The sequence below is a fragment of the Vicia villosa genome, linkage group LG3 (assembly GCF_029867415.1).
Source record: "Vicia villosa cultivar HV-30 ecotype Madison, WI linkage group LG3, Vvil1.0, whole genome shotgun sequence".
In the NCBI taxonomy this organism is placed as follows: Eukaryota; Viridiplantae; Streptophyta; class Magnoliopsida; order Fabales; family Fabaceae; genus Vicia; species Vicia villosa.
Genome location: NC_081182.1, coordinates 214,518,528 through 214,541,961, shown reverse-complemented (window position 1 = coordinate 214,541,961; position 23,434 = coordinate 214,518,528). Strand labels below are relative to the sequence as shown.

Below are 23,434 nucleotides of genomic sequence, written 5' to 3'. Positions count from 1 at the left end.
TAGATAAATAGGGGGTGCTAATAAAACTTGAATGATAAGAGTACCTTATGAAAGAAAGTTGATGAAGCAGAATGAATGAAAAAGACAAAAGCTTTAAACAAAAATCTGAGTCACTTCTAGTGACGTTCTTAGGAGGAGGGAACAAAGACGTTTTCTAAAAAGTAATTGAAAGCTTGAATGCTAAATGGTTGCAAAAAATTCAAAATGTTCAACCCACTCTATTGATAAGTTACGACAACATAAGGATTAAGACCAACTACAAACAATAATTGCAAGATCAATAACTGAGATTTCACTCATTGAGACAAGTCAAACTCAATTACACTTAAGCACTCTATGAACCGCGCCACACCCTAGTTGGTCACGTTATCACATGTATCAGGAATGAGTGAGGAAACATCTCAATGTTGGAACCACATTAAATGCGCTTGCTCCCTATTAGTTTTTCAAAACTTGTCCCAAGAGATTCAATTCTATTCCACGCCTGACTAACGACATGTAAGTCAATCAATGATACTTAAGGCTTCCCTCGTCCCTTCAGTGTCCACCAAAAGGCCAAAAGACCCACCTAACCACAATCTAATCCATTTCAAGCTCACACAACTAAATCCAAAATATAAAAATAGTTTGTATGCCATGAGAAGGTACACATACTTTAATCTTCAATTTCACTTTACTCATATCGAGACCACAGCTCAAGATCAACAATTATCCACATCTCATAATTTTTGGTTCATTCGTGAAGTTGAAACATTAATTTCTAATTCCAGAACGAGGCAACTTATATTTTAAATTTTTTATTGATAATCACCGACAATATAAAAAGATAATCTCATATTTTAAATAGAAAAAAATGATATGGATTCCCTCTCATTCGCGCGAATTAATTTCATTTCATGTCTGTACGAATGACGGAGGAGATGGAAGAGCAACCCAAAATCCAGCGACTCAGTGAGTCGGTGGTTAACCGAATCGCCGCCGGCGAGGTCATCCAGCGTCCAGTCTCCGCCGTCAAGGAGCTCGTCGAGAACAGCCTTGACGCCGGATCCACTTCCATAAACCTTTCCATCAAAGACGGCGGCCTCAAACTCATCCAAGTCTCCGACGACGGTCACGGCATCCGGTATGAGGATCTTCCGATTTTATGCGAGCGGCACACGACGTCGAAGTTGTCGGCGTTCGAGGATTTGCAGAGCATCAAGTCGATGGGGTTTAGGGGAGAAGCTCTCGCTAGCATGACCTATGTTGCACATGTCACGGTTACTACCATTACCAAAGGCCAATTGCACGGTTACAGGTTTCTCTCTCTCTTTCAATCATGTATAATAAGACATTGTTTGGATGAATAGTTAAATTAAGCGCTTAAAAATATAATCACTTATGCTTATGTATAGGTAGTTTCTATAATAGAAGATACAACGGAATTAAACTGCTTTTATACCAGCTATAAGCTGTTTTCATGAAAATTATAAGGGAGAGCTTTTGAAAATAAGCTGGAAACAGCATTTGTAAATAGCTTAAGTTGTTTTCATAAGCTCTCATAAACAGTTTCATATGTTCTTATGTCAATAGATAAAGGGCGTGTTTGGATAGATAGCTTATTTGCAGGTTATAGGACAAGTGCTTATAAAAAAAAGTGCTTATGAATAAGCTCGCATAAGCTATTTTCATGGCAAAAGATAAAATAAATTTAAATTGTTTTTATGCAGAATTTATAAGTTGTTTTAAGTTGTTTTCATTAGCTATTCTGAAGAATTTATAAAAATAAGTTTAAAAAAAATTATGAAAAATGTCATAAGCTGTTTTGATTAAGGGCCTGTTTGGATAAACAGTTTATTTGCAGCTTATGGTACAAGTGCTTATCAAACTAACCGCTTATGAATAAGCTACCGTAAGCTATTTTTATAGCTAAAGATAAAATAAGTTTAAATTGAGTTGTTTTCATTAGCTACCTTGAAGAATTTATAAAATAAGTTTAAAAAAATTTATGAAAAATGTCATAAGCTGTTTTGATTAAGTCTCCCGAACAGTGTGTCAAAGCTTATGGCAGTAGATAAGCTCAAATAAGCCTATCCAAACAGGTTCAAAATGGCAATCCAAAAATGGGAATCTAAATAGGCTCGAATCAACTTATGACTATGATGATATTGAGTATTGATTAATGATTTTAGTTTTGTTTATTATGGTTTAGAGTATCCTATAGAGATGGTGTCATGGAGCATGAGCCTAGACCCTGTGCTGCGGTAAAAGGAACACAGATAATGGTATATACTATATCATCTATATATTATATATTGTCATTAATGTTTGATTTCAACTATTGGTCTATATAATGAAGCTAAGTAGAAGTTTATTAGGATATTGTATGTTGATTACTAATTGATAGAAATGCTAGGACTTTTTTGAAACTAAGTTGTACTTAAGTGCTTATGCCCGTATAAATCAGCAAATAGCAATTGAAATAAGATTAATCATCAATTATAGGAGGCGAGCAATTTGGTTCTTGAAAATTTACAAATCTTGATCGCACTTGTTCTTTTCGATTAGTGATTTCAGTTACTGATAATGTGATTGAGAAAATTTTCATTTGAAGGGTCTTTTTGAAATTTTGATAACATCTGAGAATTGTTTGACTTTTACGATATCAGGGACTAATTTAGTGATTCACTCGATTTGGAATTGAATTTTTGTATTTAAATGATTGAGATTTGCGCGCTTACCTGTGCGCGTGCTGTCAGGTTGAGAATCTATTTTATAACATGGCTGCAAGGAAGAAGACACTACAAAATTCTTCGGATGATTACTCAAAGATAGTAGACGTTGTCAGTCGGTTTGCGATTCATCATACTAATGTCAGTTTCTCTTGCAGAAAGGTTGGTTTTTGTATCTTGAACGATAAAACTAAGCTTATTTACCACTACATTCTTATGGCTACATGTGCTGTGAGTTATATATGTTAATTAAATTTCATTGACCATTTGCGACCACTTCTACTGCTACTATCAGCACGGAGCTGTTAAAGCAGATGTTCACACCATGGCCACATCTTCAAGGCTTGATTCCATCAGAACAGTTTATGGGGTCTCTGCTGCTCGCAATCTGGTTGAAGTTGAAGCTTCAGACAATGATCCGTCTTCTTCAGTTTTCGAGATGAATGGTTATGTGTCTAATGCTAACTACGCTGCCAAGAAAATCACTATGGTGCTTTTCATCAATGGTATACATTAGCTATATAAAACATCAAAGCGAGCTATTTTGCTCAAGTACTTAATTTTATTTACTTGAATTTTTTCATTGAAGAATGTTCAATATTTAATCTGAAATCTGACAGCTAATGACTGATTGTTTACTCATTCTCATGAAAATTTTCTTCTCGATTTTTCTCAGATAGACTGGTTGAGTGGTCTGCGTTGAAGCGAGCTATAGAAATTGTTTATGCAGCAACACTACCTAAAGCATCTAAGCCTTTTATATATATTTCAATTGTTTTACCACCTGAGAATATTGATGTCAATGTGCATCCAACAAAGAGAGAGGTACGAGCGTAATCAAGAATATGATTGTGTATAGTGCACATTCTTTATTTGTCATAATTATTTATGAAGCCACTTTCTTGCCCAAACAAAGTTCCATGTAACCGCCGGCAATCTTTTAAACTTCATACTTTATTTTACAGAATAGTCTGTTGGCAGTGTTGTTGTCAAGTTGGTTAACCATTTCTTTTTTACTTTCTTTTTCATTTTGAACAGATTGTTGGGTTAATCTTTTCTCAACATAATTACTCATATTTTTTAGTCATTTGAGTGATAATTTTTTCTCCTGACTTTTATTTATTTTATTCCTTTACTTATGTTGCAAGCCAATGAATAAAGCTTTAGGTAGTCTTTGTTTTCTGATATATCATGTCATGAACCAACTCTCCCAAGAGCTTAGTCTGTTAGACAAAGGCTCATGGATGGTTTTATACCTAACATCCTCTCTTGCAAGAACCCTCTATGCTTGAAGCGTAGACAACACACAGGCCCTTTTTTTTACTTCCCAAAAGCATCCACCGGACCACTTTACCTTGTTATTAAATTTAACTTTTTATAGGGTTGTGGACAACCATCAACATTGGTGTGTCAAGAATCAAACAGTTACAGACAAAGACACAATCAAAAGGGTCTGTTAGTAGTTGTTAAACAAGTTAGGGAACAATCTTATTTAAAAAATTGTTTGGATAAAAGCTCTATTACCAAGGAATTAATACCATGTTATCCTACTATGTAACTAGCATTGAGTTTAAGCATTTGTTAAAATTTTAAATGCGGCATTTATTTGTTATTTCTTCTTTGTTATGGAAAAAAATGTGTTTGTTTGCATATAGGTGAGCCTTTTAAATCAGGAAGTTATCATTGAGAAGATACAATCGGTGATTGAATCAACATTGAGAAGTTCCAATGAAGCACGGACATTTCAAGATCAAGTATGTTTACAAGATAATACTCAGCCCTTTCTATTTTTTTAGTATATAGTTAGAAATAGTTGCTGATTTTGATGTATTGCTTTTTCCTTCTTCAATTGAATGCATGGATAAAAAAGGTAGGTGCGAAATTGTTTTTTATATAAACTGGTGGTGAGTGAACTTTTCCTTGAACTGTTTGCAAATCAACTTCTACAATTTCCACGATATTGCTTTAACCAAATTTTCATCACAAGAGCTTACTCCATTCAGCACCATGGCTGTACAGCGTAGTCTCTTTTTAGAAGCCTTGATAAAGATTAGAATGCAAAACCATTTTCAACTTCACTATTGCAGCCTGCACCATAGCAATATAAATAGTCGAGTCAAGATATGGTTGTTCAAGAATATAGGCCAATTCCTAGACGTGATTATTTAGAACACTGCTGTATCTAACACTGCCTTGTTTCACTAATAAATAGGTTAATTGCTCTTTATAATGAAACCAAACTTTATGAAAAGTTTTACTGGAAATGATTTGCTTCACAATCTAGTTTCCTCCAATCTTTATTATGTATTCCTCATCAAATCCCATCTATACATCTTGGATCATGTTTTTAAATTTCTAAAATATCTCCATTTTTAATTATTAACAAATTCCTGGTAAACGTGAATGCAGATTCTGCTTTTTTTCTTCATGTTTTATTAAATCAGTCTTACGTAGTACCTGTATTTTCTGTGTGTTGTCTCATACTCGTGGCAGACAGCTGGACAATCTTCTATTTCTCGTATTAATAAGAGCAGGGAGGATAATCTCAGCCCTACCCCACCGGGTATTGGAAATGTTCCTGTCATTTTGTCTTGCACACCTTATGTAAGTTTTTGGTTTATACTCATAACGTGTTTCATCTTTTATCGTTGTTAGGCTCAAGAGCACCCAAAGTGCCAGTGAATAAGTTCATTAGAACAGATTCATTAGATCCTGCAGGAAGATTACATGCCTACATGCAAGTTATGCCTAGTGGACAACAAGAAAAGAATGTCACGTTGAGTGCAGTAAGGTGACTACAATTTTTTTTCTTGTACATTTTTGTTTCTAACAAGCTAATATTCATTTTTAAATTGTGTTTTCATTTGCACAAATTGCACTTTGCGGTATATAAACAACTTTACATTTTAATTTTTAACTAAAAGAACAATTAAATTATGAAACTAAGTTTCTTCACCTTATTTGGGACATTGGGTTTTATCTTCTGTAATTAGTTGGTTATTTGTAAATATTTATGATAAATAGTTATTATTTGAGACTGTATTCATGTTTTAGTTTTTGCACTCAATTGCACTATTAATAAGTAAATATTGGACTCACATGTAATTATTAGAATGTATGAGTTTTTAAATTTTATTTGTACATTGTCAGGTCCTCAGTTAGACAAAGAAGGAATCTAAAAGATTCTACAGAACTCACTAGCGTAGAAGAGCTTCTTGAAGAGATCAATAAGACCTATGACCCTGGTATGCTTCTAGATTAATCATAATGATGACTATTGATGCAGCATGTGACCATTAATCTCTACTCTGTTATAAGATAATCCTTTTCCTAGTTTCTTATAGTTAGTTTCAGTTTTGGTTCTTGTTAAGACTCCCAAATTGGATGAGATAAATGACTTGAATTGGAGTTTAGAAGTGGGAGGCATCCCTCTCCTTATAAGCCGGTTTTGTAGGTTTTAGATAGACCCTACCTAAATTCTAAGAGTTCTCTTTTGATGTTTTGAGTTAGTTAGTTTCATAGTTGTTGAAGTTGGGTTTTATAATAAAACTTTGAATATGATGATGATTAATATTATTGAAAACGATTTGATCCTATTTGATACAAAAGACTAAGCTCTGACCCCTATTCATTGGGATAATAATTAAGAAAAATGGAAAATAATCTTAAGAGATACTCTAAGATTAATCCTAAGAGATAACCTAAGATGCTCTAACATAAAACCAAAATATTATAAGGTATTTTCTTATGTTCTGAAAATAGTTTCCCTTTTTATGTTGGTTTACTGCTAGTTTCCATATTATCATGCATTCTATTTAAAGCCTTTTAGGTGTTATTGTCTGTGAACAATCTGAATCAAATATTTTCTGGTTCACGGTCAAATCTCTCCTTCTGCTGCGCCAACTCTATTCTGTGATGTAGGTTGATTTGGAAAAAGTTATTAACAAACATCTACCTTGTAGGAATGTTGGACATTGTAAAGCACTGCACATATGTTGGAATGGCAGATGATGTTTTTGCTTTACTTCAGCATAAAACTCATCTTTATCTTGCAAATGTTGTAAACTTGAGGTAGATATTTTGCTTTTGTTAATTTAATCTGTTATTGACAGTCTTTGTTATTAATTTGTAAGTTAAGGAGGTTAACAGGTCTGTCAGTATTCAGACTTCAGACTTCAGACTCAATGAGCTCTTACATGATGGAGCATGTTTGCGACATAGTGACATACAGTATCTTTTTCCATCTATCTATATGTTTTTGAAAATTGATCATTGCTAGTTTGTTCTTATTTCATTTGCAGCAAGGAGCTTATGTATCAGCAAGTTCTGAGCCGTTTTGGCCATTTCAATGCCATCCAGCTTAGTGATCCAGCCCCAGTGAAAGACTTGATTATATTGGCATTGAAGGAAGAGGATTTAGATTCAGAATCTAATGATGATGACACATTTAAAGAGAAGATTGCAGAAGTAATCTCACTTTGGCTTTTTATTACTTCTAATTTGTTGAAATCGTAATTCTGTGTCCAACTCAGGCTACACTCACCTCCATTTATAATAGCATATCGAATAATACAATAAATGCTAATTGATATGATTTGCTAATTCTAATTCTAATAATAAATAGGGTCATGCTAAGGGAACTTGTTAGGAATCAAAAAAGAAAATTGTGTTGAAAATAACATTTTTTAGACTTTTAAAGTATTGATTATGCAGCTACCAAGATGTTATTACTATATTAAATTCCTTAAGTGCCGGTGCCCTGTAGTGTTACATTTCCACGATTTACGATTTTACTTCCCCATTCCGGTTTTGGGTGAACTCATACAAACTCATAAGTCTCAAACAAGAGAATTTAACTTCTTGAACATGCATGTTTTCATTTGATACATTCTTTTTGTATCTTTATTTATGCATACTTATGGGTATCTCTTTTCCTATTTTCCAGATGAACACAGATCTGCTGAAACAAAAGGCTGCAATGCTGGACGAATATTTTGGTATTAATATTGATGATCATGGAAATATCTCTAGACTTCCTGTGATACTTGATCAGTATACTCCTGACATGGATCGCATCCCCGAGTTTGTGCTTAGTTTAGGCAATGATGTTAGTCATAAAACTCTATTCTCCACCTCTTAAATACTGTCGTACCATCGGCACGCTGTCTCTGTATCTTGAATACACTTTTCGGGATCCATTAAAGTTTTTGCCAACTAAACATTTAAGTGCATGCCTTTTGCTAATTTTGAACATGCATTTTGATGATAGGTTGATTGGGAAGATGAAAGAAACTGCATTCAGGCAGTTTCAGCTGCTCTAGGAAATTTCTATGCTATGCATCCACCGTTGTTGCCCAATCCATCTGGAGAGGGAATGCTTTTCTACAAGAAAAGGAAACTGTTCGACAGTTGTTCCCTGGAGAATATCTGTGATAGTACTGGTATGTACTTCATGCATGTTACTTTCTAGATCACCCTCACTCGTACATGTGCATATATAGCCACACTTATCTGAGAGAGATGACGTAAGTGAATTTTGTTATCAGAGAGTGATGTTATTGACAACAATGTTGAACAAGAACTGCTTTCTGAAGCTGAAACAGCATGGGCTCAGCGTGAATGGTCAGTACAACATGTGCTTTTTCCATCCATGAGACTTTTTTTCAAACCACCCGCTTCTATGGCTACTAACGGAACATTTGTTAAGGTAATGTGTGTTGTCAATGCTACTTCAAAATTTCAAATTGAACCTGCGAGGTTTGTTATGTTTAAATTTTATACTACGAAACATCAAATAATCTATCCTCATTATGTTTCTTTGAAGTTGTATACATTATATATGTAGCCTATAAATTATCACTCTTAATTTTTCCTATGCTTGGCACGAGCCACTAAGCGAAGAGTTACTGATTTATTTGTAGTATAATCTCAGTGAAATAGAGTGTGAGGAAACGTGCAAGTATTCATTTTCTCCTTTCTATTTGTTACAGGTAGCTTCATTAGAAAAGCTATACAAGATTTTTGAAAGATGCTAGCCAACCAAGTGGATTTTGTGAAACTACATACATCAATTTTGAGCCGGGAACTATGGTTTTGGCATTATCTCTGTTTAGTGTTACAACTTTTATTGCTCACACATGTGAATATGTATCTACTATCTAGAAACTAGATTCAAAGGCCTTCTAGAGAATTTTTTGGCCTAGTGATCCTTCATGTTTTTTGTTAAGCAGTTCCAAATGTATAGGTATCATTTCAGTTGGCTCATGGAAATTGATGAATTTAGTATATCATACATAGTATGTGATGATGAATTTCAGTTGGTTCAGGGAAAGTTGATGAATTTAACATCATTTAAGGATTGCATTAGGCTTCAAACTTTTATCCATCTCCAAAACACTTAGGGTGTATTTGTTTGAAGGATTAAAATTATAATTCTGGGAATATCATTCCTAGGAATATTATTGCAACTTTATTCTTATTAATGTGTTTGGCAAATGAATAATTCCTAGAAATATTTTTAGATTTTGTTTTAATTAAAGTTTAAAAATTAAAAATTAAAAAAAAGTAGATGTGTTAAAATAATATGAGAGTGAGAAGTTATGGTTGGTTATTTTATATTCCCATGGAATGTAAGATTCCCATATTTTTACATGGGAATGAAAATGAAGAAACTCATTAACAAAATTTATTCCTGGGAATAAAAAGTACCGGAAATAATTTATCAAAACTTGAAACAAACAAAGGAATATATGAATTCCAATGTCACATTCCCGAGAATAACATTTGTATCTCCGAAACAAACACCCCCTTAGGAATTACACAGTTTCATCTCCATTTTCATATGTATAATGTTTTTTTTTTTTTAAATACGTTTTCTTTTTTAAAGTTCATAAGATACTTATACAAATAAAAGTTCGTGTAAAAAAAATAAATAAAAGTAAATTATAAAGAAATTTTTAATAGAGATTTTGTATAAAATATAAAGAAATTTTAAATTTTTAAATTTTTTTTTTTTGTATAAAATATTTTTAATTGCGTTAAATAAATTTTTGGTCCCTATAAATATTGTAGTTTTCATTTTTAGTCTCTCGCTGTCTTTAGGTAACCATTTTTACAAAAAAAACCGTTGACAAAACCAGCTAAAACCGTTGTCAAAACTCAGGAGGGACTAAAAATGAAACTGCAATGTTTATAGGGACCAAAAACTTATTTAACCCTTTTTAATTTATAGAATACTATAGCAACACAAATTATATTCAAATAATTAAATTTGAAGATTTTTAGTTTTTGGAAGAAAAAAAAATTACGCATAATTCTATTCACCTAAATCTTTTATTCTTTTCATTCAATTCTTCTGATTTTCAAAGTCTTTTTTTATCTTTCAAATTTTCAAACAAAGCCTCAAAATTGAACTTATTTTGATTTCTTTTCTATTTTAAAAATATATATAAATAGTGGAATTGATTTTATGTTATTAATTATTCGTATAGAAATCTATTTGATATTTTTAAATTTTTAAATTAAAAAATAATAAAGCTTGTTTCATAGTATAATTTTACAAAACTATTTTTAAAATGAGAGTTTTAAAAGTTAAAAAATTAAAATTGGTTTTAGAAATTTGATTTTTGAAAATTAAAAAGAGAAAAAAACAAAAAAAATATTATTTTGTTATTAATGCAAATTTGTAATATTGCGCAACTTTAAAATAAATTTTGAAAAATAATATTGTCAAATACATTTTTTATTTTATTTATTTTTTAGAACTCTTTTAAAATTAATTTATAAAATAGTTTCAAAAACTAAAAGTTAAAATTCATTAGTCTTCATTGTTCAATCTTAAATTCCAAAAATAGAGAACACATAATTTAATACAAATTGATAATAGTTATAAAATTGAAGATAAACAAAGTGAACTAAAAGAATCAAAAGAGAATCAACCTTCAATTTCTTCAAAGTTAAAAATAAAAGAATCATCTCTAATGTGATCAAGATTTTTTTACGGCTCAAAATAGTGGTGCTATCTCGAGGATGTTCCCGACAATCTGTCATAATCTTGATTCATTTGTCGTGTTTTCAATTGTTATATATAGCACCGTTGTTGATGAATCAAAAAAAACTTAATATATAGATCATATAAATAATAGAAAACGAAACCATAATGAAAAGTAATCAATCTTAACCTAATTTATAATTTTCTTGAAATCATAGCGAACAAGAACCCTACCTTTTGTAATTCAAAAACACTAAAGTGTCCATAAAAGTGTAAAGAAGATAAGTTTATTTCAATTAAATTAAATACGGATTAATATTCGGGTTTTAAAACACTGTTAATTTTATTATTTGTTTTATAAGTTACTCATATAATTATCCTTTATCAGTTATCCCGCTATTTTATTTTTAAGTCGGAGGTTATTTCATTTTTGGGTTTATTCCATTAGTATTCCATTTTTGATGTAGAATTAATAACTCTGAGACATCATGATTGTGCTATAAATATCAAGGATTGCTGCAAAAATGTGATTGTTATTGCATCTATGATTCGTTCCAGTGTTAGGCGACATACTTTTCTTCGGATTTTCTTAGAGCTTAAAACAAATACACAGTCATGTTCCCATGTTCACATCGCTCCAGTGTTAGGTACATACTTTTCTTCGGATTTTTGCTCGAGATTAGTCTTTGTTAGGGTTGTTCGTGGTATGGTTGTGTCAGAAAACGGAACCGGACCGAACTATTATAAAAGGTCATTCGAACCAAATCAAATTGTTTTAATTTTTACAGAATCAAACCAAATTTTTTGATTAAGTATAATGGATCGAAATTCCAAACCGAATCAAATCATTTGAAAACAATTTTTCCAAACGAGCCACTTTGTTAAAGAATCGAACTGTTATATTGTTTTTAAATCAACTCCAAACATAATGATATGTGAAATAAACACTGTCAGTGGCAATTTGAATCCTCATAGTAACATGTATACAAATTTTATATCAACAAGTCTACCTAAAAATAAATCAAACGCAAAAAATCAAAGTAATTATCTATAGCAATATCCCAAATAAGTTAAAAGTAAATTACATATAAACAGGTTTTTAAGGATCAAAGAAGCATCAGATATTTCCACATGATGCATTAATAACACTAATGTTCAATTATATACAGATATTCACAGAGAATGTAGGCATACTGCTAATACACTTCAGTTTTCATGTTTTAAAGGTTCAGTTTTCGCTAATTTCAAACTTGGTAAGTTCTAGAACCGTTAGTATTTCAGATCAATAATCAAACATAACAGTTTAATTATTTTAACTTTAGTATTTCAGATCAATAATCAAACATAACAGTTTAATTATTTTAACTTTAATTCGGTTCGGTTCGACAGTTCGGTTCATACCTTTTTTTGAACAGCCCTAATATTTGCAGTTCGGTTCATACCTTTTTTTGAACAGCCCTAATATTTGCAGTTATGCCCAGAGAACACATAGTTTGTATAAAAAAAACTATGATTCGCTCCGGTGTTAGGAGACATACTTTTCTTTGGATTTTCTTAGAGCTTAAAACTAATACAGGGTCAGGTTCCATGTTCCCATTATTGAGAAAGATAAACTTTGATATTTCTTTTGGCTCTACAAGATATTTGAAATTTAAATGGAGTTTATAGATTAACCTCTTGCTAAATCCAAATTATAAACTGATCTAAAGCGTGTCTATCTTATGTACAATACAGGTTATAGTCAATTTTCACAATATGGAAGAAAATGCAACATCTCATTTCACAACTTTACTTATGCACCCCCATGACGGAGGTAAAGAACTGATCTATAAATGGCAGCAGCATGTAGGAAGAAGATTAGTGCAACTAGAGCATCATCCAAGAAACCAATCACTCCGAATATTCCTGCAGAAAAAGGGAAGAAAACTCTAACATGAACAATTTCACAATTTCACAGATTAAACAAAATGGTAAAATATAACAAGTAATTGAAATCATTCATCAACATATATGCTTAGCTACACTACAATGCATTACCTTCTGGAATGATGTCAATCGGGCTGACGATGTATATGACACTCAGTATCATCTGTATAAGAAGAGACAATGTAAGTGTTAGGATTCACACTTCAAATGTGTTGTAATTTACCAACTTTATCAAATACGATAATAAGAATATGATTGCTTGATTATTGTCCGACAAACTTCGGTTTCCCAGAATCAATTTATTTATAGTCCCAAATTTATTTCTCCCAAATTGGTTCTGCGATGACAAAGATTGATTCAAAGTGAATTGATACTGTAAAATTGATTTCGACTAAAAATAAGTTGAAGATCAAGTGATTTATGTGCAAAAGTGAATTGAATAATAAATTTCAACGTTGAAATTACATTTAGACTCAAACTACAAACCCTAACTTAAGTAAAATCATTTATGTAAACAAAAACAATTCTATTTTAGAGAAACAAAACATGCAAAATCAATTCTCCACTTCTAAAATCACTTTTGCATCTCCCCAAATTGGAAACAAACATATAATATGTCAAAAACATTCTAAATCCAGAACCAACAAAGCCACACATCATGTAGCATTTTCCCTTAAAAGAGACTAGAAACAGAAAACACCCAAAAAAAAAAAAACCTAAACCTAATCAATTTCATTTTATTCAATTTCAACTATCTATCAATCAATCAACACATGAATTTGAACTGAACACATACAAGCAAAATTTATCAACTTATATTGTCCGATGTGGGACTTTTAACACACCCCCTCACGCCCAGGACTAGACAACTGGAGCTTGGAAATAAATGGTGGGTCAACTCGAGTGTGAAAATAAATGGTGTGTGTGGCCCGATAGCGGAAATCATAGAAGGTAGCCCACCGGATCTTAAACCAGGCTCTGATACCATGTTAAGAAATGTGGTTAGGCTTAATTCATCCCTATAAAACCGACTAGTAGGGTGAGGATTGCCCCCACTTATAAGTACATGTTCAAGCCATATATTGTCCGATACGAGATTCTTAACAAAAACTCCCATAAAAACCTACTTAGCACAACCACCTCTGAAAAAAGGCGCGACAGTGTCCGTGTTAGTATCAGACACCTGCACCAGTAATTACGTTTAATTTATTCATTATCTTAAATTATTATCAGTGCCGGGTTATGTTCGAGATATCCACGCTTCATAGATAAAAACCCTACCAAACTTTGTTCCATTCAATTTCAACTACAGACAACAACAATCAATTAAAGAGTCAGTTGAGTAAGAAAGAAAACCAACCGAAAGAAAAATCCGAGCTTTGATAACAACCGGAAGCGAATTATCAGGATTAACAAAATCCCTAAACAGCCTCCTCAGCAAAAACGGAAGATCAAGAATCCTCTGAGCAATAGGAGCATCAGATTGCCGACCAAAAGTCCGGTTATAAATCTGAATCTCCGACAGAATCTGCTGTGAATCCTCGTTGTTAATCTCGTTGGTCGGAACCAGGAGGTTGATCGGTCGACGACAGAGCGGACATTTGCACGGCTGAATGCCGGAAGTGTGGCGCCAAACAAGGAGTATACAGTTTGCGCAGAACCAGTGGGAGCAGTTTGCTTGACATGGGATTTGGAAGGTTCCGTGGCAGATTGAACATAGGTCGTTTGATGGTGGATGTGGTTCTTGTTCGGACATTTTTGTTTCTCTGTGTGTGATGTTTTTTTTGTTGTTGCTGTCGGTGATGATATGAATCTTATGCTTTGTTTTTGTGGAAATGAGAAGTAGACATAAAGAAAGGTAGAAAGAGTTAGATTGAAATTAATATTACTACACAAGTTTGAATAATATAAATAAAGCTTAAATGCAACTAAAGTTGTCCTATTATTTAATTTTAGTTTCTTTATTTTAAATGCAACTAAAGTTTTTGGGAATATAGTTCCATTTTAATTTGAGAGTATTTTTTAATGAGGTGACAGACATGTTGCTTATGTGTCAGATGCTAGATAGATAAAATATTTGTTTTTTTTATTAAATTTGAATGTTTATTAGACATTAATATTAAATATTGGTAAATATAAATTTTTGATTCGTTTATTATTCCTATAATTCCATGAGAAATCACATTTGAAATTGTTTTTCTAAAACATGAACCATAGATATCTCAGCAAGCCGAATCAAAGAGATTGAACCACAAATGTGATATTCGTCTTCAAAGTTGTTGTTCGTCATGAACGTGAGATTCGTCTTCAACGTTGTTGTTCGTCTTCATCTTCAACGCTGTTGTTCGTCACAAACGTGAGATTCGTCTTCAACGTTGTTGTTCGTCACAAACGTGAGCTTCGTCTTCAACGTTGTTGTTCGTCTTCACTTTCAACGTTGTTGTTCGTCACAAACGTGAGATTCGTCTTCAACGTTGTTATTCGTCTTCACTTTCAACGTTGTTGTTCGTCACAAACGTGAGATTCGTCTTCAACGTCATTGTTCGTCACAAACGTGAGATTCGTCTTCAACGTTGTTGTTCGTCTCCACTTTCAGCGTTGTTGTTCGTCACAAACATGAGATTCGTCTTCAACGTTGTTGTTCGTCTTCGTCTTCAAGTTGTTGTTTGTATTAGTCCGTCTTCGTCTTCACATTCCTCTTCTTTTGCAATGGTCCCAAACTATATTCTTCCACTTTGTTCTTCGTGAGACTTGGAAATGGCAAATCCATCGTATGTATCAAGGTAAGTGCTGACTTATTATGATCCCAAACTATATTTTTGGTAGTTTATTTATTGTTGACATGTGGTCCCTTAAGTGTAATGCTTATTTTGTCACATAGTTATGGTCCTACATGTATGTCCAATTGTTCTTGTATTTGTTTTGTGTAGGCCAACACCTGTTCAAACTGTCAGACTTAGAATACACAATAAGGGGGAATTGATAACTCATCCCATGACATGGTATAAGTATGTTGGTGAGACTTTGACTGAAATGGATTGGGATTGGGATGTTGACTATGTGTCCTATATGGAGAATGAGAAAACGATAAAAGGTGTGGGTTACGGGAATATAAAGTGTCTTTGGTATTGGCACCCTAGGTTTTCATTTTCTCGTGGGCTTCGACCGTTAAATAATGACCAATATGTTTTAAGGTTTATTGAAGATATTAAAGGGTTTAAGGGAGTTGATATATATATATATATATATATATATATATATATATTGAACACAATGTTGATATACTTGATGTCATAAAGAGTGATGAAGCTAGTGTGAATGTGATTGGGGAGAATGAGGGATCTGGTGTGAATGTAAATGTGGAGGAGAGTGAAGAGGCTGATGTGAATGTGAACGTGGAGAATGAAGGAGCTGATGTGAAAGTGAATGTAGATGTGGAGAGTGAAGGGGCTGATGTGAATGTGAATGTGGAGAGTGAAGGTGATGATGTGAATGTGAATATAGACGTGGAGAGTGAATGTGTTGATGTGAATGTGTTGATGTGAATGTGAATGTGGAGAGTGAAGGAGCTGATGTGAATGTGGATGTGGAGGATGATAGTGAAACTGATCCAGATTATGAGAAAAGTGCTGAAGTTGATGAGGAAAGTGAGGAATATGATGGTGAAAGTGAGGAAGTTGATGATGAAAGTTGTAACGCTCGGAAAAATAATTATTTGCTTAATTTAGTCATTTGTGATGTTTATTGAAATTTTCGCGTTTTGGAACTATTTAGTCGGTATTAGTTCTGGATAGCGGATCGATATTTAATCGAAAATTTTAATATTTTTAGTATTAGAAATATTAATGAGTTAATATTTAGCGTTTTGGGAATTTTCCGAGTAATTAAGATTAGACCGAAAATATGAGACATTGAGTTATTAGACTGAAAATATGAGATATAATAATTAATTGAATTAATTAACTTTGTGTGTATTGGTGTTTATTTAGTTTATTGAACTAAATAGAGATATTAATAGATTATATTTAATTGAGCCTATTTATTATAGTTAGAAGTAAATAAGGGGTGTTATTTTTAAGCCCAATATGACATAAGATAGTAAGGGTTGAGGAGAGTAGACATAACATTATCATTTCATTTGCTGAATTTTAAAGAAGAGAATAGAAGGTGGAGAAGAGGAGCAAAAGATGAACAAATGAGAGCCCGGGTTTGAAGAATCAAAGAGGTAAGGGGGAGAATCCTTATTATTATGAGTTAGTATGATTGAGTCAATGGATAACTTAGATTGTATCATTGTTAATAGAAATAGAAATTGAATTAGTAATAGGAACCGGTTAGAAATAATATGAATGATGTGCATAAAGAAATAATAAAAAAATTAGCGGTCCATTAGCCTTGCCGGTCGGCGTGAATGCCTTGAAGGACTGGCATAATGTTGTCGGCACTGTAGTGGATTCCGTTCCGTTGCTATTTCATTTATGCTGTGACTTGTTTTAAGTTCCAGCTATTTACATTTCATTTTGTTACTTTGTTTTTTTTGGTTTGCTGTAGGTACTAATCTGTTCCCATGATTTCATAATGTCACTTAAGAAATTTATAATGGCATGATGCACATGGAAATGAAACCCATTTAGTTATATGATTTTCATTTCATTGCTATTTTATTGTGTGAAGCTGTGACCATGTTTTCGTTTCCAGCCATTCATGTGCATCCTGTAATTAGGAAATGAATTATATAATGAAACAATAGGATAGTGAGAATATGAATTAGTGGCTGATATAAAACAAAATGAAATGTAAAACAGTCCCGTTTGATCGAAATAGTCTAATTAAACGGTATAATTAATTGTCCGGAATTTGATGAAAATTTACGTGGTAGCTAAGTTTAATTAGTAGATTAACAGGGTAGTATTATTTTATTGAAATTGTGCTATTTACGAACCGACTGAAATGGTGTGGATTTGAATATCTTTTATATTAAATATTGGTTTTGGAATAGAAAATGAATTAGTAACTTGGAACTAATATAGTGTAATTATTAATTAGTTGATTTACTTAGTAGTTAAATTAATTTTAATAAGTATAATTGATTGGAATATAATAGGTATTGAATTGATTCTTTGTTTGTCGGTAACTTACGGTATTTTGGAAAGTTGACCGTAATTATATTTTTAGTCAAATACTAATGAATTGATACTTGGTTTGGAAGTATATTCTTATATTTTGTTGGCAATATGAATTAACATGAGATAATATGATTTACTAGTGTTAATTGTATTTTGTGAATCATAATTAAATATTGTTCTATTATGTGGATTGATACCAATGTGTTGTGAATGTTGTGTACAATTTGATATATAATTCATAGGGTTGAATTATTTTTGGTATGCGGTAAGTTAAGATTGATGAGATAATCTTAATTGCATAGTTAGTTGGTAATTGTACATTCATTCATAGCATAGTCGGCTTTATTGTGGAAGCGGTAAAACTGTGGGTTCACATGGTAATAGACGGTGATCCTTGATTGGAAATAGACGTAGAAGACGTTGATCCTTGATTGGGATTAGGCGTAGTGGCTTTGATCTTGTCCGAATCGGAAGCGTGGCTTGGATTCTAGATATTGAATCGGAAAGCGGTGAAACATTGGGTTCATATTGCGGTACCACATGCATAGTGTCACATATCTTGCATTGAGTCAAATTAGAGTTATGCGATAATTGAATATGTGAAATTGATGTAGTTGTGATATGTGTATGAGTTTGATAATTGAAATGGGTGATGTTTGGATACATACTTGATTAATTGTGTGAATATGTGATAATTATGGTTATGTGCATAATTGGAAAGTTAGTATTGGAATTAGAATATTATACTCTTTATACTTGTTGAATGCTTAAGATATGTGAATATATTGAATTGTATTATTTTACATGATTAGGCATGGTATAATAAATTCCTATAATTGTTGATCTTAATCATTGTATCTTATTATACTTTCTTCATAATGATTCGTATTCTCACCCTTCTGTTTTAATGTTGCCCGCGTTTGGCGACATGCAGGTTCTGTCGTTTAGTAGCTTATGTGAGACTTAGACGGATATTTCTTCCGAGTTGTTGGAGATTAGGTAGTGAGTCGATGCTCTGGTCATGTAACACTGGGTAGACTAGGCGTGTTGAACTCATGTTTTCTATTTGGTTATGTATTATGTTATAACTTGTGAACCTGTTTATTTGGCTACTTGTCGTTTGAGAGGCTTTAAGCCAAATATTATGAATATTATGATTATGATTTATTTTATGTTAAGATGCTTATTGAGATATGATCATGGTATGGGACATGAATCATTTTATGAAATACATGAGTATTTTTAGTACTTTCCGTTGTGAATGCATATTCTGTATTGTAATTAAATGTTTAGGTGTTATATGGAATGACCAGGTGTATTGTGGATAAATGTTGTCGGTTTTTAAAAGCTTTTAGTTTTTGGAAACGTCGATGTGACGCCCTTTTGAATTATATGCATGCTTATTCTCTGATTATATGCTTATTTATTTTGGGGTATAAAAGGGGTGTTACAAAAGTGAGGAAGTTGATCCTACTAGAGGTCCCAATATTACTGTTGATTGGACAATAATTTTTCCAATGCCAAACATGATGAAAGCTCTTTCAGACACGGTGTTATTTCAGATGAAGATATTTGTGATTCGGATGAACTGCACACCTCTCTATAAAGTGATATTGAAGATGAGATGCCAAGGTTTCTAAGTTTTAAATAAACCACCAAATTTGAGTTAGGCATGAAGTTTATAGGCAAATTGCAAATTAGAGATACTGGAAAGAAATATGCAATGGAACAAAAGAAAAACAATGTCATAATCAAGAATGATAAGACGGTAGTAGTGGTAAGATGCATGGATGGATGCCTTTTTTATATACGATTTAGTATGAGGAGTGGCAATATATTTCGGCAACTTGTAAGTTTCATTGAAAAGTATAGTTGCAAAGGACACCCAAGAAAAGTATAGTCGCAAATTTATGTATATGTTGAGACATAGTCCTGCCATGAGGTGTAAAGGCTTTATTGCAGAAGCCCTTTAGAAATGGGGTGTCAAGTTGTCAAAAGACCAAGCTTTCATTGCCAAAATAAAAGCATTAGAGTTGATTCGAGGAGCTGGTCGTGAACAATTCTCACATTGAGGACCTATGCTGATGAATTGCTCAAGTCAAATCCAAACTCTACAGTTAAGATTCAATGTGAAGATTCAAGTGTTGGTCTTACATTTAAGAGAATTTATATATGTTTGGAAGCATGTAAGGTTGCATTTGTCACGACGTCTAGACCCTTAATTGGATTGGATGCATATTTTTTAAAGGGGGATTTTGGAGGTCAATTGATAGCTGCTGTTGGGAAATATGGAACTAACAAGATCATGCCCATATCATATGCAGTTGTGGAAGCCGAAACCAATGACTTGTGGCAATGGTTCCTACATTTGTTACTTGATTATTTACAAGCCATCCAAGAAAAGGTCTATGGCTTTATCTCAGACCAGCAAAAGGTATTCAAATTTATGCTTTATGCTTTATGTTTCATATTTACCAGCCATCCAATACAAGGTCTACGGATTTATGGTTCATATTTATGCTTTATGTTTTTACTATCATATTATCATTTCGTTATGTCATTGTTTTATGGATTGGTACCGACTGTTCTTGACACAAGCCATAACGTTTAACAAAGATTATGTGTCAAACAATTGTATGGCAACTGGAGAAAGAAATATATGGGGATAGAGTTGAAGGAAGATTTATGGAGGACTGCTAGGGAGACAACATTACTTGGATGGAAAGGGCAATGAATCGTATGAAAGAACTTAATCCAAAGGCTTGGAAAGACATTTCCTGGTGCATGTTGGAGAAGAGCACATTTTAAGCTAGATACATAATGTGACTTGCAAGTCAATAACATGTGCGAAGCCTTCAATAAAGCAATATTGGAGTATCGAAATAAACTGATTATTACCTTGCTGGAAGGAATTAAGAACTAACCAACATTGAGGATTGCTACACAAAAAAGATGCTCTAGGTAAATGTAAAGGAATTATAAGTCCAACCATCCAAAATGTCTTTGAAAAATTTAAAAGGGAAGTTGGTGGATATAGTGCACAACTTGGCATTGTGCTGATGAATTTGCCATTTTTGGGGAATTTCTTACTCTTCTTCAAAAACGTGGACTATCATATGCAATTTATGGAATTTATTTCCCTTCTCCAAAAACATGGACTATCATATGCAATCTATGAAATTTCTTTCCCTTCTCCAAAAACGTGGACTATCATATGCAATTTCTGAAATTTCTTTCCCTTCTCCAAAAATGTGGACTATCGTATGCCATTTCTGAATTTTCTTTCCCTTCTAAAAATAGTGGACTAATCATATGCAATTTCTGAAATTTCTTTCCCTTTTCCATAAACTCAGACTATCATATGCTATTTATGGAATTTCTTTCCCTTATCCAAAAACATAAACTATCATATGCAATTTCGAAAATATCTTTTCCCTTCTCAAAAAACATGGACCATCATATGAGATTTCTGAAATTTCTTTCCCTTCTCCAAAAACATGGACCATCATATGCAATATCTGGAATTTCTTTCCCTTTTCTAAAAACGTGGACTATCATATGCATTTATGGATTTTCTTTCCCTTCTCCAAAAACATGGACTATCATATGGAATTTATGTAATTTATTTCCCTTTAACTAAAAACTTGGTCTATCATATGCAATTTCTGAAATTTCTTTCCCTTCTCCATAAACATGGACTATTTTATGCAATTTATGAAATTTCTTTCCCTTATCCAAAATATGGACTATCATATGCAATTTCTGAAATTTCTTTCCCTTCTCCAAAAACGTGGACAAATCATATACAATTTATGAAATTTCTTCCCCCTCTCCAAAAACGTGGACTATCATATGCCATTTCTGAATTTTCTTTCCCTTCTCCAAAAATTTGGACTATCATATGCAATTTCTGAAATTTCTTTCCTTTTTCCATAAACGTGGACTATCATATGCAATTTAGGGAATTTCTTTCCCTTATCCAAAAACATGGACTATCATATGCAATTTATGGAATTAATTTCCCTTATTCAAAAACGTGGACTATCATATGCAATTTATGGAATTTTTTTCCCTTCTCGAAAAACATAGATTATCATATGCAATATCTAAAATTTCTCTCTCTTTTCCAAAAACATGGACTATCATATGCAATATCTGGAATTTCTTTCCCTTCTCCAAAAATGTGGACTATCATATGTGTAACACCCTTCTAAACCCCCGCGGAAATTAATAATTAAATCAGAGTTACATGTGAACAAGGGCGTCACAATTAAAATAAATCAATTATCATCTGTCACTGTCATGCATTCACTAAGGAACATTTCATTATAACTCATAATTCATAATATATCATGTTGACACATCGGAATAAATCATCAAAATTAACATCACATCATCGATGCCATAATCCTCAAAATTAATTAAAACATAATAGAGTTATTCAATTAAACTCGAAACATTTCATCCCCCAGTGTTACAATATCAGAGCATGACACCTGACGCTAAACTAAACTATGACTTATGAGCTAATCCTCACCAAGCCGAAAAGCCGCTATCCTCAATTTGAAAAATATAGTGTAAGGGTGAGTCTCATTTGCAATTAACAAATATTATTGCATTATAAATAACAACACATCAATAGTTATATTATTCACCCAATTCATCTATATTCAGATAGTCCATCATCACACATAACACATATGACCAATCATAACAATGAAGTACATTCAGTCATGTTATCAAATTCATGCATATGGATGCAACTGACTCTATGCATGTGGTACCAAACATCATCAATGGGAATAACCCACCGACCGATCCAACATCGTCAAGATACGACCCTGCCAACACAAATTCCACACAATGGGAATTATGCCCTTCACTGAATCCCCTCATCATTAGGATTCAGCCCTCAACAATGACTATGAAATGAATGCAACATACACAACATACTTATATCATCATCATTATCATCATCAAAAGTATGTATATGTATCAGCATCATTCATCACAAATCAATCATCATCACCATCATTACAGAACATACATGTATTACACTAATCATCATCATCATCAATAATAAGAATATACATGTATTCACATCATTCAACACATCTCATATTGTCACATGAAATATCTCATAAGCTCCATCAAACAATCAAACAAATCATTATACGAATCATGTTTAAAACATAACATGTATTGTCACATCTCATCACATATATGTACAATACATCATTCATCAAGCAATAAATTCATGATTCAAAATTAATTAAAAGCTACACCTCATTTCATCATTTAAACACATAGGTTATCTCATAAGGTTCATCATACTCAAAACGGCACTAAAAATGGAGTTACAGATCAAAAGTTACGCATCATTGAACTTTCGAAGAAAATCACAAAAACAGAAAATTTAACACACAGCTGCCATACGCGTATGGCACCTCCCATACGCGTATCACCCATACTCATACGCATATCAGTCATCCCATACGCGTATCAACAGAACTGATTTTTAACTAAAATTTCCCATACGCGTATCAACACCCTCATACGCGTATGACCTCATCCCATACGCGTATGACTCCATTCCATACGCAAAACACCAGTATTCTCCAAAAATATGCAATTTCGCAGCAGTCAGTTTTTCCACTCGTTTTCACTCATAACAGGCTGCG

At 32.8% G+C, this 23,434-nt stretch overlaps 2 protein-coding genes across 2 annotated transcripts; one reads left to right on the top strand and one right to left on the bottom strand.

Annotated features, from left to right (window-relative positions):
• The first annotated feature begins 807 nt into the window (after nt 1–807).
• LOC131593508 (DNA mismatch repair protein MLH1-like) lies at nt 808–9,186 on the top strand. Its single transcript, XM_058866013.1, has 15 exons — nt 808–1,297; nt 2,192–2,264; nt 2,739–2,873; nt 3,007–3,217; nt 3,388–3,536; nt 4,367–4,465; nt 5,205–5,274; nt 5,367–5,502; nt 5,862–5,956; nt 6,674–6,782; nt 7,013–7,178; nt 7,657–7,818; nt 7,981–8,152; nt 8,258–8,418; nt 8,702–9,186. The coding sequence occupies exons 1-15, from the start codon at nt 897–899 to the stop codon at nt 8,744–8,746; spliced, it is 2,184 nt and encodes a 727-aa protein (XP_058721996.1). The 5' UTR covers nt 808–896; the 3' UTR covers nt 8,747–9,186.
• A 3,158-nt stretch (nt 9,187–12,344) lies between these two features.
• Nucleotides 12,345–14,503, bottom strand: LOC131657349 (uncharacterized). Its single transcript, XM_058926756.1, has 3 exons — nt 13,988–14,503; nt 12,739–12,790; nt 12,345–12,606 (listed from the first exon to the last, which is right to left on the bottom strand). The coding sequence occupies exons 1-3, from the start codon at nt 14,381–14,383 to the stop codon at nt 12,494–12,496; spliced, it is 561 nt and encodes a 186-aa protein (XP_058782739.1). The 5' UTR covers nt 14,384–14,503; the 3' UTR covers nt 12,345–12,493.
• Between the last annotated feature and the right edge of the window lie 8,931 nt (nt 14,504–23,434).

Bases quoted from the DNA above. Each gene is read 5' to 3' on its own strand.
- LOC131593508 (XM_058866013.1), top strand. From the start codon at position 897: ATGTCTGTACGAATGACGGAGGAGATGGAAGAGCAACCCAAAATCCAG. The intron at 5,503-5,861 runs GTGACTACAATT...GTACATTGTCAG, and splicing joins GTCACGTTGAGTGCAGTAAG to GTCCTCAGTTAGACAAAGAA. The intron at 7,819-7,980 runs GTTAGTCATAAA...TTTTGATGATAG, and splicing joins TGCTTAGTTTAGGCAATGAT to GTTGATTGGGAAGATGAAAG.
- LOC131657349 (XM_058926756.1), bottom strand. From the start codon at position 14,383: ATGTCCGAACAAGAACCACATCCACCATCAAACGACCTATGTTCAATC. The intron at 12,791-13,987 runs GTTGGTTTTCTT...CTTCTTATACAG, and splicing joins AAGCTCGGATTTTTCTTTCG to ATGATACTGAGTGTCATATA. The intron at 12,607-12,738 runs GTAATGCATTGT...CTTTTTCTGCAG, and splicing joins GATTGACATCATTCCAGAAG to GAATATTCGGAGTGATTGGT.